Source organism: Sciurus vulgaris, assembly GCF_902686455.1.
Source record: "Sciurus vulgaris genome assembly, chromosome: 10".
In the NCBI taxonomy this organism is placed as follows: Eukaryota; Metazoa; Chordata; class Mammalia; order Rodentia; family Sciuridae; genus Sciurus; species Sciurus vulgaris.
In genome coordinates, this window is record NC_136470.1 from 82923708 (window position 1) to 82937119 (window position 13412).

The 13412-nt window shown below is 34.3% G+C and overlaps 1 protein-coding gene across 6 annotated transcripts in view; it reads right to left on the minus strand.

Moving 5' to 3' along the window:
* The window catches only part of IL1RAP (interleukin 1 receptor accessory protein), a 171498-nt gene that overhangs the window by 25616 nt on the left and 132470 nt on the right, over window positions 1-13412 (minus strand). For all 6 annotated transcript variants that reach the window (XR_013757318.1, XR_013757319.1, XM_079100859.1 and 3 more), the window contains exons 6-8: window positions 12528-12599; window positions 10109-10235; window positions 7674-7822 (exon numbers count right to left, since the gene is read on the minus strand). Coding sequence is in view for 4 of the 6 variants with exons in the window: in XM_079100859.1 (XP_078956985.1) it covers window positions 7674-7822; window positions 10109-10235; window positions 12528-12599 (348 nt within the window). In the remaining 2 variants the exon portion in view is untranslated. The remainder of the gene's footprint in view (window positions 1-7673; window positions 7823-10108; window positions 10236-12527; window positions 12600-13412) is intronic.

The following is a 13412-nucleotide window of genomic DNA, read 5'->3' on the forward strand; positions in this document are numbered from 1 at the left end:
GATAGAACATGTTAAAAAAATTGAGGATAAAATCACATGATAATCTCAACAGATGCAGAGAAAGCCTTTGACCCTTTGACAAAATTCAACATCTTTTCATGATAAAAACTCCATAGAAACTAGGTATAGAAGGATCTTACTTCACCATAATAAAGGTTTTGTATGATATAACCAAATCCTACACCATACAGAATGAGGGAAAAACTGAGAAGATTTATTCTAAAATCAGGAATAGGATGAGGATGTCCACTCTCACCAATCCTACTGAATATGTTACTTGAAATTTTAGCCAATGCAATGAGGCAGGAAAAAGAAAGAAAAGGGATACAAAAAGAAAATGAAGAAGTCAATTATTCCTGTTTTCAGACTCTGAAGACTCTACTAGACTTTTAGCAAAATAGCAGGATACAAAATCAACATAAAAAATCATTATCTTTCATAAATGCCAATAATGAATGCAAACAAATCATGAAAACAATTCCATTCACAATAGCCTTAGTAAAAATACCTAGGAATAAACCTAACCAAGAAAGTGAAATACCTTTACAATGAAAATTATGGAACATAGAAGAAAGAAATTGAAGAAGACATTAGAAGATGAAAAGTCTTCCCATATTCATGGATAGTCAGAATTAATATTGCTAAGTTGGCAAATAACAAATGCAATCCACAGATTCACTGTAATCCCCACTACAATACCAATGACATTCTTTAAGGAATGAGAACAAAAAAGCCCTCAAATTCATATGGAAGAACAAATAATCCAGAATAGCCCAAGCAATTCTGAACAAAAAAAAGAGCAATTCTGGAAGTCTAACAATATTTAACTAAAAAATATATTACAGAGGCATAGTAACAAAAACGGCATGGTACTAGCATAAAAACAGACACCTAGACCAATGGAATAGAATAAAAGATGCAGAAATAAACTCATGCAACTAAATCCTCTGATTCGTGACAAAGGTGTCCAAAACAGATGTTGGAGAAAAGACAGCCTCTTTAACAAATGGTGGAGGGAAAACTGAATATCCATATGTAGAAGAATGAAAGCAAATCTCTCTCTCCTTGTACAAAAATTGGTTTAAAACAAATTAAAGAACTAAATATAAGACCTAAAACTTTTAAATTGCTATGAGAAAACACAGGGGAACCCTTCAAGATACAGAATAGTACTTCTATAGTTCAAGAAATAATAGCAAGAGTTGACAAAGGAGATTGATCAAATTTAAAAGTTCTGCACACCAAAGGAAACAACAGAATGAAGAGACAGCTTACAGAATGGGATAAAAATCTTTGCTATATTTCCAACAGAGGATTAATATCCTGAATATATTAAGAACTTCAAAAACAACACAAAAAAATCAAATAATCTGATCAATAAATAGGCAAATAAACCAAACAGATACTTATCAAAAGAAGATGTACAAATGGCCAACAAATATAGAAAAAAAAAGTTTGTTCATCATCTTTAGCCATCAGGGCAATGCAAATCAAAACTACACTGAGAATTCATCTCAAGCCGGTTAGAATGGCAATCATCAAGAATACAAATTACAATTAATGTTGGTGAGTATATGGGGGAAAAGGAACTCTATACACCATTGGTGGAAATATAAATTAATACAGTCACTATAGAAATCAGTATGGAGGTTCCTTAAGGAGCTAGGAATGGAATCACCATATGCCCCAACTATACCACTCTTTGGTATTATCTAAAGTCAGCATACTACAGAGATGTATGCATACCCATGTTTACAGCAGCACAATTCACAACAGCCAAATCATGGAACCAGCCTAGGTGTCCATCAACAGGTGAAAGTATAAAGAAAGTGATATATATACATACATACATAATGGAGTTCTAGTCAGTCATATATAAGAATGGAATTAGTCATTTTTAGAAAAATAGATGGAACTGGAGAATATCATGTTAAGCTATATAAGCCAGATTCAGAAAGTCAAGGATTGTATGTTTTTCTTTTATGTGGAAGTCAGAGAGGAAACAGAGAGAGAAAGAGAGAGAGAGAGAGAGAGAGAGAGAGAGAGAGAGAGAGAGAGAGAGTGATCTCATGAAAATAGATGGGAGATCGGTAGAGGGGAGGAATGGGATCAAGGGAGGAAGGAGAAGGCAAAGGGGGCTACTGAAATTGATCAAAGTATGTTAAGTGCATGTATGAATATGCTATAATGAAACCTACTTTTCCAGACAATTGCTATGCACCAATAAAAAATAGTAGATTTTTTTTAAATACTTGAGCTAGAAATTTTTATACACAAGATTTCAGATAATAGCAAAAGAAACTAGTTCTAACTTGTGGCCAAAGGTATTACAACAAATAAAAATTTTAATCAATATTCCTCATGAACAAAGACTGAGCCAAATCTTTAACATGAACAAATATTTTAACAAAGCATTACCATATCAAGTCTTAGTAATAAAGAAGAAATAAAATAAATCATGACAATATAGGGGTTTATTCAAAGACTATGAGATTAGATGAAAAATTCAAAAACAAACACTATAAATTATCACATGGACAGACTAAAATTAAGAAAACTCATATGAATCTCTCAACAGATGGAGGTAAAAATTCAACACACTCATTAAGCAAACAAACAAAAAATCTCTCAGTAAACTAAAAAAAGGTTACTCCTTCATGTAGCTAATTGTAATTTACAGAAAAACCTACAGATACTTAATGTATAATACTGAATGTCTTCTACATTTGGGAATAAGGCAAAGATGATCACGTCTCATAATTTCCTGATCAGTGTACACAAGACCCAAAAGAAAGAAATATACAGTGAAAAATATTCAAAGGTATAAAGCATGGAAAGGAATACATAAAATTCTATTTATTTATGGATGACATGATCTTAAGGAGTCAAAAACAAAACAAATAAACAAACAAAAACTTCTTATTTAATCAATGAATGTGGGAAGGTCAAAAGATCAAGATCAATCGATTCACTGCACTTCTCTCTTTTATTACTGAACAATTATAAAGTGGAACTTAAGCATACTATTAGAACAGCACAAAAATCTAAATACATAGAGTTAAATTTGATAATATGTGTGCAAAACTTGTACACTCAAATACAAAAAAAGGCCGAAAGAAATTATGAAGACATAAATAAAGTGATAGATACATCATCTTCATGGATGGGAAAACCCAATATTGTTAAGTGTTCAATTCTTCCCAGAATGGTAAATATATGTAACACAGTCGCAATCAAAATTCCAGCAGGCTTTTATGTAGAAATTGGCAAGCTGATACTAAAATCTATACAGAAAACATACAGTCTCTAAAATAGTCATAAGATATATCATAATTTATGTTAATCAAGATAAAGAGGTATTGGACTAAAGAGGCACAGATCAATAGAAAAGAAGTGGAAATGCAGAAAAAGACCAGCACCTGTTGAGGCAAGTGATTTTTTTGGGGCCAACTTTCCAAAAAATTCAAGAAAAAAAGGGAAATATTTTACATTTAATGCTAGAGCAACTGGCTATATGAAAAAACAAATGGTAGACTTTAACCTATACCTCACACCAGAAAAACATAATTTGAAATATATCATAGGTCTAACTCTGTAAGGAAAAATCTAATCCTCCAGAGGAAAACAGGACTATTAATACAAGACAAAGACTGATAACACAGTACTTAGAAAGCACTCACCATAAAAGAAGAAATTCATAAAATAAACATCATCAAATTTTTAAAAATACTTTGTCTATCAAAAAAAAAGGAATTCATATATTAGGTGAAAATATGTTTCATATTTGACATAAGACTTGTATTGAGAATGTTGAGTGTATGCTCATGTGTGTGTCCTACAACACATTAGATTAAAAAAAAAAACAATGACTGAACAACAAAGTGGGCTACAGATTTCAAAGGACACTTCACAGAAAAAACTATTAATTAGTGACCTGTAAAGTTCATAAAAAGTATTCAGTGACATGAATCTCCAAGAAGCACAAATTAAAAACAATGCGACCCTGCACCGAATAGAAGACAAAGTAGGCCTGAACCTTTATCATGTTGGTTTAGGATCAGACTTCCTCAACAAGACTCCCAAAGCACAAGAAATCAAAGCAAGAATCAATAAATGGGGTGGACTCAAACTAAAAAGCTTTTTCTCAGCAAAGGATACAATCAATAATGTGAAAACAGAACATACAGAGTAGGAGAAAATCTTTTCCGCACACACTGCAGATAGAGCACTTATCTCCAAAATTTATAAAGAACTTACAAAACTTTACACCAAAAATACAAAGAACCCAATCAATAAATGGGCCAAGGAACTGGACAGACACTTTACAGAAGAAGACATACAAGCAATTAATAAATATAGGAAAAAGTGTTCAACATCTCTAGTAATTAGAGAAATGCAAATTAAAACAACCCTAAGATTTCGTCTTACTCCAATTAGAATGGCTGTTATCAAGAAAACAAACAATAATAGATATTGGCATGGATGTGGGGGAAAAGGCAGGCTTTTACATTGCTGGTGGGATTGCAAATTGGTGCAGCCTCTCTGGAAAGCAGTGTGGAGAATCCTCAGAAAACTTGGAATGGACCCACCTTTTGATCCAGTTATCCCACTCCTTGGTTTATATCCAAAGGAATTAAAATTAGCATACTACAGTAATGCAGCCACATCAATGTTTATAGCAGCTTAATTCACAATAGTAAGATTGTGGAACCAACCTAGATACCCTTCAACAGATGAATGGATAAATAAACTGTGGTATGTATACACAATGGAATATTATTCAGTCATAAAGAAGACTAATATTATGGTATTTGCAAATAAATGGATGGAACTGGAGAATATCATGCTACGTGAAATAAGCCAGTCCCAAAATACCAAGGGCTGAATGTTTTCCCTGATAATTAGATGATGCTATATAACAGAGGTGGGGGGTATGGGGGTGAGAGAAGAATGGAGGAGATTTAGATTATGTAGAAGGAAATGAGAGGGAGTGGGGTATGAAAATAGATGGAATGAGACAGACATCATCATCCTATGTACATGTACATGTACAAATGGTATCTACATTGTGAACAACCATAGAAATGAAATGATGTACCCCATTTGTGTACAATGAATCAAAATGCAGAGTGTAAAAAAATAAAAAAATAAATAATTAAAAAAATATATAACCTGGAAAAATCCATTTTCCCTGAATGACATGCAGTCATTACAAAGAAGTAGATTGTAAACCTTTGGACATGATTAAATATTATTTTAAAACATAAAAAAAAAATGTGATACCACTACTCACTTACCAGTATGGCTAAAATTTTCAAGTTTGACAACTCCAAAGGCTAATGAAGAAGTAGAGCACTCGTACTGTTAGTGGAGTGTGAATTGGTGCCACCTCTTTGGAAACAGGTTGAGTGGTTTCTCATAAATTTATATATACACCATTCCTCAGTCCCTAGCACTTTCCTATTATAAACCAACGGCACATGTCACATGTTTACATTAGCTCCATCTTCTATAACTCTTGGCTTTAGCTGATTGATACAATTGTGCTGTCAATAAAACCTATTCCAGGTCCTCACCCCTCCTCTCATCATTTTCATAAAGTACACAGAATGCTTGCTAATGAATCAAAGAAGGACTCACAAATGCAAAGCATGAATGTGAGCTCAGACGTCATATCTGAATTCTAGCTTAGCTGGCCCAGAACAGAAGCTAAATAATACAAGGCCACCACCCATCTGGTATCACTGGGTATACAGAGCTGAATGTCTTATTGTCTGACTTCCCTTTCAGGACAGATCATCTGGTCTAGTGGGTCTACATGTCTTTCACACCCTGATGCTGTCCATGCTACATTCAGAGCTGTGGCTTCTGTGCCAAGGGAGCTACTCACGTGGCTTTGGTGGGCAGACTTGTGCTCCTACATAGGCCCTATGCTTTGACGATTAGTTATTAATTTATGTAATCTTCCATGATTGTTCCCCAGAATATAAGACTCAGAAGAGACCCACAAAATGCTCCAAAATTAAGAAATCTGGAGTCAAATATATTTGAAAATATCCTGTCAACAATAATCCAACCCACTTCAGATATTCATATCAAATATTATATATTAAAGACTCTATGAGGTCCTGAACTAAAATAACTTGATTGATACTGCTTAACTTCAACTATAGTGTTATTTATTTGATTATAAAAGTCATTGCCAAATAGCACTTATGAAAGTTTTGTGGAAATTATACTAAGAGTTAACGTTTACTGAGCATTTAAGATATAGGAATATATACTAGGACCTGCTCTGAGCACTTTAAAACAACCTGATGAGGTATTGGCACTCATTTGCCTACTTTAAATGTAAGGAAATTCAGGCTTTGAGAGATTCAGGGACTTTTCTAAGATAACAGAGTTAAGATGCACAGAAACCAGGATTTCAACAGGCTGACTTATTGTAGTTCCATAATGATTCTCAGTAGTGCTCTTAGGATTTAACATTGGAGAACTGCTAATGTCATGTACTTCAGTCTTTAGGTGACTGAAGAGCAGAAGCTATGACTGATTCTGCACAAATCCAGCAGGACTTAAGAGATATATACATTCCAGGCCTTGCCCCTTTCTTATTTGTAACGAAATGTTCAGGTGCATTCTGTTTGTTCATCAGTTTAAAAAAAAAAGATTTAGTCCCAGTGCAAAATGTAACAATTATAACATAGGTTTTCATTTTCATTTTTGATATAAATATTGAAAGCTTTGTAAAACACTGAGATCCAGGATGTTTCTGAATGACCTAATTGCATGTGTGGTGTGATGACATCATTTCTTTCTCCCAATCACTGAAAAACACTGAAAGGGATTAATTGTCTGGGATACTGTATTAGGGGAGAGACCCAAAAATAATATGAGACAGTCTGTTTTAGAGCAACAGCGCACACAAGAAGGCTTTATAATTTTTATTTATTATGTAAAAATAGGATAATATTAACATGAATCATTTTTATATTTGAAGTTAAAATTTTTTTCATTTTAGCAGTTATAGTTTGTGATACACTATGAAAACTACTTGAATATTGATACAAAATATGTAAAATGATAATTTTAAAATTATGTGTTTTCTGCAAATTAATATTCTATACCTTAACTACTTGTACACAATTAGATGGTTGCTGTTTGTGTTTAATTTTTATGGATAGTACTATGAATTTTCATAGATACATAATTGTCTGTTAGGTAATTTATTTGGAAAACTCTCCAAAAGCATTAGGTCATATGGTTTAATCAATTTTATGAATCTTGAACTTTACTATCAATAATTTCTAAAAGCATCATTATAATTCACCATCAACATGTGACTCTACCAATTTTATTACATCTTTGGTAATTTTGGATTTTTTTTTAATTTTTCGCTTTTTATGATTGAATAGATATAAAACTTAGCCCATAATTTCATGGATTTTTTAGCAACATTTGGGCAGTAAGGTACCAAGATTATCAGAAAAAAAAATAATTTGAGTATCTTCAAGTAAATGGAAACTTCTGCTCGAGTTTTCATTCCGACTTTGATTCATTAATGTGTGTCAGAGGCTGTGCTAGCTTCAGGAGCTCTCAGTGTCTCCCATATTCCTATTCACCACTTGTTACACCTGGACTTCACAGATTCATCTGCCAAATGCATCCATTACCTTTCTGCTTCACCTTGGCTGCTCTGTCAACTTCCCCTTTGGCATTTCTAGCATGACAGACATAGTTGCGCTTGAGATCCTCAGGGGTAACTTTCTTGATGCTCAAAATCTGGGTTCTTGTTTCATCTTCTGTTTTAGTATAACTTACACTAGATAGAAGGAAAAGAAAACCAAAGCATTCGTGAGACTCAAGAACCATTACGCTCTGTGTGAATCAGACCAATAAGCACCCACAGAGCCCCCACCCAGGTGACGGCAGACAGAATGCTGATGGGCAGTACTACTTGTAATGCAGTGATCATAAAAGCGGAAGAGCTAGATATCAGCAAGCTCTCTACCATCTATACTGCACACTATCCTAACGTCTAGATCAAATCCCAATGCTAGCTTCTTGCGAGAGCTTCTTCTTCAAAGCCAACTGTCTCCTTTACTCAAACTTCTGAGGTAGGATGCTATAATGATTTAGAAAGAATCTTCTGGGACCAGACCTATTTGGGTTTTGATCTGGGTTTTGTCATTTAGTGCTATAAACTTTGTGCAGTGTGGCTAATCTTTCCATGCCCTCTGTGAAGAGAAAGGTAGTAATTCTTACACATTATATGAATTCATTTAGTAAAGAATTCTTAATGCTTAAGTATTAGAAAAATGCTTAATAAATGTCATCGAAGACTATTATTATTATCCTACAGTAATAGGTGCTATACTGTGGTGATTCCAAAAGCTTGGATTCTGAACACAGATGGAATATTTGGGTGAAGATACTGAAATCTCATGTTTAAATCCAAACAGATAAAGGAAGGATCTGCTCAGAGCAGAAAACTTTGTAAAAATAAATGTCTAAACCTCAGTAAATGAAAGATCAAATATTTTGGGTCAACGATCAAGATTTAAAATCCCTTTGAACTGCATTGCTTTAAGAGGAAAAATATGAATCTCCTATAGCAACTGCCATTCAGGTTCTCCTTTGGATGAAGCTTACTGTCTGTCAGTCAGGAAAATTTGGTGAAGGGCTCTGATTGGTTTAGTCCAAACTTAACTCCCCTGCTATTCTGAATACTGAGAAAGTGTTTCAATAGCAGCAAGGAGGAGCAGCATGACTTCATTGCTATTCATTCGTTATTATTATGAAGATGGGAAACACGATGTTCAGAATTCTTGAAATGATCAATAATAACACTCCCTTGGAGCCTCCAGTCACATCTTTCATCAATTCCTTCTGCAAAAAAATAGTTCAATTTCAGGAAGCTCCTTTTGTGCCTTTCAATATGCTCTGCTTCTCTAACCTCCAGGCCTTTGTGCAGGATGTTCCTTTTACTAGGAACATTCTTTTCATTTCTTTAACTAGATAATTTCTATTCATCCTTCAAATATTGATTTTGGTACTATATCATCTGAGAAGCATTACCTAATCTCCTTAAACTGACTGAATCCCCTATTAAATTTTCCTACAACATCCAATGCATCTCAGTCACTGTATTTATCACATTATATTGAAAATATTGCTCTATCACTGTTACTTCTACAGTACCTGCTGTGAAGTAGAAGTTTTATGATTTTGCACAAAATTTGAACTAACTGTTAGGAAAAAAAAGAGCTTTACAATTCTAGAAATCAAGTGGCTTAAGGTCTATTTGCACATAGGTGATAAAGCTTAAGGTCTTGGAACTACTTTGTCACATAGTTGATCAGCTAATCTCATTGCTAGCTGCAGTGAACAAATTGCTCTTTGGCAATGGTATATTTCATTTACAGAGAAGTCTTCTGTCTTCAAAGACCCATATATTTCTCTTTTCCATCTCCCTTAAAAATATCAGGTAAATTTAAGAATAAAATGATCCAGGTTGTTATTTTATGAGTGAGCTATTTTGTTACCAATTCACTTTTAAAATAAAACTTAATGAACATATATTTGTCTATTCAATATTGTTAAAGTAATTATCAAGTATGTGGCGGGGAGAAAGACGGTATGCACACTCACTGCAATACAAGAACTAAACCATAATTATCTGAGGCACAAAATAGGCATTTACTCCAGGACTGAGAAAAAGAACACAACTACTTTCATGTATACTCAATCCTATTTTGTAAGCTTTTCATTCATGTAGAATGTATATTCCATCTACTTCCAAATGAGATCATAAAAGTATGAATCTTGTAGGGCTTAAGAAGCAGTAATGGTGCTTGTTCTACTAGCAAACTATGATGAAGATGCTCAGTCTCAAAACATTCTAAATCAATTCTTGGGTAGTAGTAGGTGGTCCATGGATTGCAAGTCTAGTAGCCCTGCTTTGAGATGTAATATTAAAGATATGAAAATTCTGCTAATATTTGTTAGTTATAGGAAAAAATGAGAATTTTTGCTTTCATTAACTTATATAAATCAAAGGGCCTCTGACTGACTAAGGTGAATCACCCCTTCTCTGCTCTCATGATACCTTTCATTAATGGTTATGTCAATAGTGATGTCATCAGGTTTCTTCCCATCAATGGTCCACCAAACCTCATTGTGAGAGTCCTTAAGGAATGTAAAAAAGACTTTACAGGGGATAAGCAGCTCCTCTCCTTTAAAAAGAAAGAAAAAAGAAAAAAGGTTAGCAGATGAAGTTAATCTGTGTGAACCCATCATCTCTCAACTTTTACATAACTGTATTAGTCTAATTCTAATTCTCTAGTTGTCCACCATAATGCAATGTACCATACTTTATTACAAATACAAACAAATAAAAAAGAAGACGAAACCAATAAAGGAAGGCTAATGACGTTATATAAAATTAGTAGAACGCCCACATTTAATACAATCTAAATATTCTTTAAATAATACTGTTCATTCAAAGGCTCTAGAAATACCTTCTAGTCTTAAACCTCTATGAACTGCTCCTATCTTCTGTTATTTCTCTCATAAACAAAGAATGATCAAGAAAAGACTTCCCAGATCTTTGGTGGTTGTCCAAGGAAGATGGAATGATACCATCACTGAAGAGAATTGACAGAGAATCCCTCATCTTTTGAAATTCTCAAGAAATTGGGGTACATTTATTAAACTTAAAGTCAATTAAAAAATAGAAGTTCTAAGCTATCCTTCTAAGATGGAATATGAGATCAGGGAGAACACCACACAGAGGGAAAAGTAGTTAGCGGCCCCAGCAGCTATATACACACTGAGAATTTTGTACAAGTGACTGTGCTATAAATATTTATATCAATTAATGTTATTTAATCTTGAGGAAATACTCATGTTTTACAAAAGCAAAAACTGAATCTTAAAGACAGTTATAGTTTGGATCTTAAATCCCCCCCAAAACTTTTGGGAGGTGGTGGAACCTTTAGGGGGCGGAGCCTAGATGGAAGCAGCAGGTCATTGGAGGCTTGCCCTTGAAGGGTACACGAGGACTGATGCCCTCCCTTTGCCTCCTGGCATCACCCGGTGAAAAGTTTTGCTTCACTACACATTTACCTCCATGATGTTCTGTCTCACCAGAAGCCCAGAAACAAGAGAGCCAGCTCTCCATAAACTCAAACCTCTGAACCTGAGCCAAAATAAACCAATTCTCCTTTAAAGTTATTTCAGGTATTATGTCACAGCAATAGAAAGCTCCCTAACACATAAATTTAAAGAACATTTCTAGATCAAATTATTGAAAAGTATTAGACCAGAATTTGACCTAGACTGCAATTCCCATCTTAGCTTGCTAAGAATAATACTGCGTTTTGCCTGGCTTCCTGATGAGTTACTAATACTGACTACTTTCACTCTCAAAAAGTATCCAGGTTTAGAGGATAGGTTATCTGGTCACCCTGATTTGTACTTAGGTTTATCTAACCTAGTCATCATTTTCTATTCTCCCTTCTAATGCATGATTCTTAGATCTTTCTCCTCCAGTTTCCTAGATTAATATTTCACTAAGTAAGGTAAAATGAACATCAAACCCAAAACTGTTTTTGTAAACATGATATTTTAAGTAGATGAAACATATTTCAGTGATTAGTAGGAGATTACCCTGATAGTGGGAATAATGTTCATATTACTATATAAAGTCAAAGCTAATTCTAGGAAATTCAGTTTATTTAAGGTTGGCAGATCCTTTAGTGTAATCTCTATTTTTTATAAGGCAAACAATTTTTGCAAACTCATTTTAATTCTTTTTTGGTATTGCTGTTTACCACTCATGCTGATTGTAGGCTATATTATCTTTAGCACATGTTATACACATTCTCTTTCATATTACATCTGGAATGTATTTCTTGTAAAGGATACAATATAGAAAATGCTAAGTTTTTCTACAGTTTTCTATTCATTTAACTGTGGGAAACTTTGAGTCAGAAGGACATAAATTATTTTTTATTTGGTCAGTTAAAAGTGATTTTTGTCTAACACAAAAAATTATAAAAATAGGAGACCCAGAGAGCCATACTAAACATTCTGTGATGTTTTGAATATAGGTGTATTAATTCTATCAATTTATACCTATGATAGCCACAGTCCTGTCTCTGAGCTCCATCCTCTGCCTTTTTATAGTGGAGCAGAAGCTTGAAGGAGGTCTTGCATTCTTGTTGCAGCTTTGGTAAGCCAAAGCCTTGTGCAAAGTCAAGTTTGATTCACAGAAAAATCACTAATCTGCAGAGGAAGACTGCTAGCAGAAGAAGAAGGGAGCAGATGCTGAGAGAGAAGCAAAGATTCCTGGAGCTGTCCTTGAGATCAGTGAAGTAGCTGATCCCCAGAGCTGCCAACATTTCAGTTCAAATTCCTGTACTTCTTTACAATAGTCCTTTATTGTCTTAAACTAACTTGAATTTCATTTTATTTCTTGTAATTAAGATAATCTCAATGAATTTCAGAGGCACAGCTATAATTACCTGGTTCTTTCTCATAGACCACACGATCATTGGGTGAATAGATCTGTGGGGGTATTGCATCTTTTGGAGAGCCTGTGATGGAAAACAAAGTACAGAGAAAAAGAGAGATGATGTTAAATCTCGTATCCTTATTCCAAAATCCATGAGGCCTTTCCCAGTTTCCTGGCAGTTTGTCAATTCTAAAAAAGGAACATGGTCTAATATGAACTCAATTACTGCACTTCATTCACTTAAAACAAGCAAAGTGTAACGTAATAGGAAATATGTATTTGGTCTCTGTTACCAATTCCTGATGCAGCATTCCTAACATCAATGTAATTTTTTAGAGTTGATGAGCATCATTTGTCTTTGTCTCCAGTTATTTGATGTTAGTCCCCAGTTAGACCCAAGAACTTGTAAGTCTCTTTGTATCTTTGGAGTGATAAGTATCTTTTTGTATGTTAGTGTGATGACTGATGGTATGGATCCCTAGATAACTTCAGAGTGAGAGCTGGTTTCAGCCATGATTAAAGGGCTGAAACTTTCAGCCCCAAACCCCCAACCTGTAGGAAGGGGACGGGGCTGGAGATTGAATTAATCACCGATGGCAATGATTAAGTCTATCATGTCTATGCAATGGAACATCCATAAAATCCCTAAGCAGTGGGGTTTTGAGAGCCACCTGCTCTCAAATGGATTGGTGAATACATCCATATATGAGGATGGAAAGTGGATGGTGTACCTGAATACAATGGGGACAGAGTCTCCTTTGCTCAGGATCCTTTTAGATTTTTGCCCTTTATACTTCTTTATCTGGATGTTTATTTGAATCCTTTATAATAACTTTTTAAATAAACTAGTAAATTTAAGTAAAGAGATTACTGTGAGCCATTAGAGTAGAAGAGG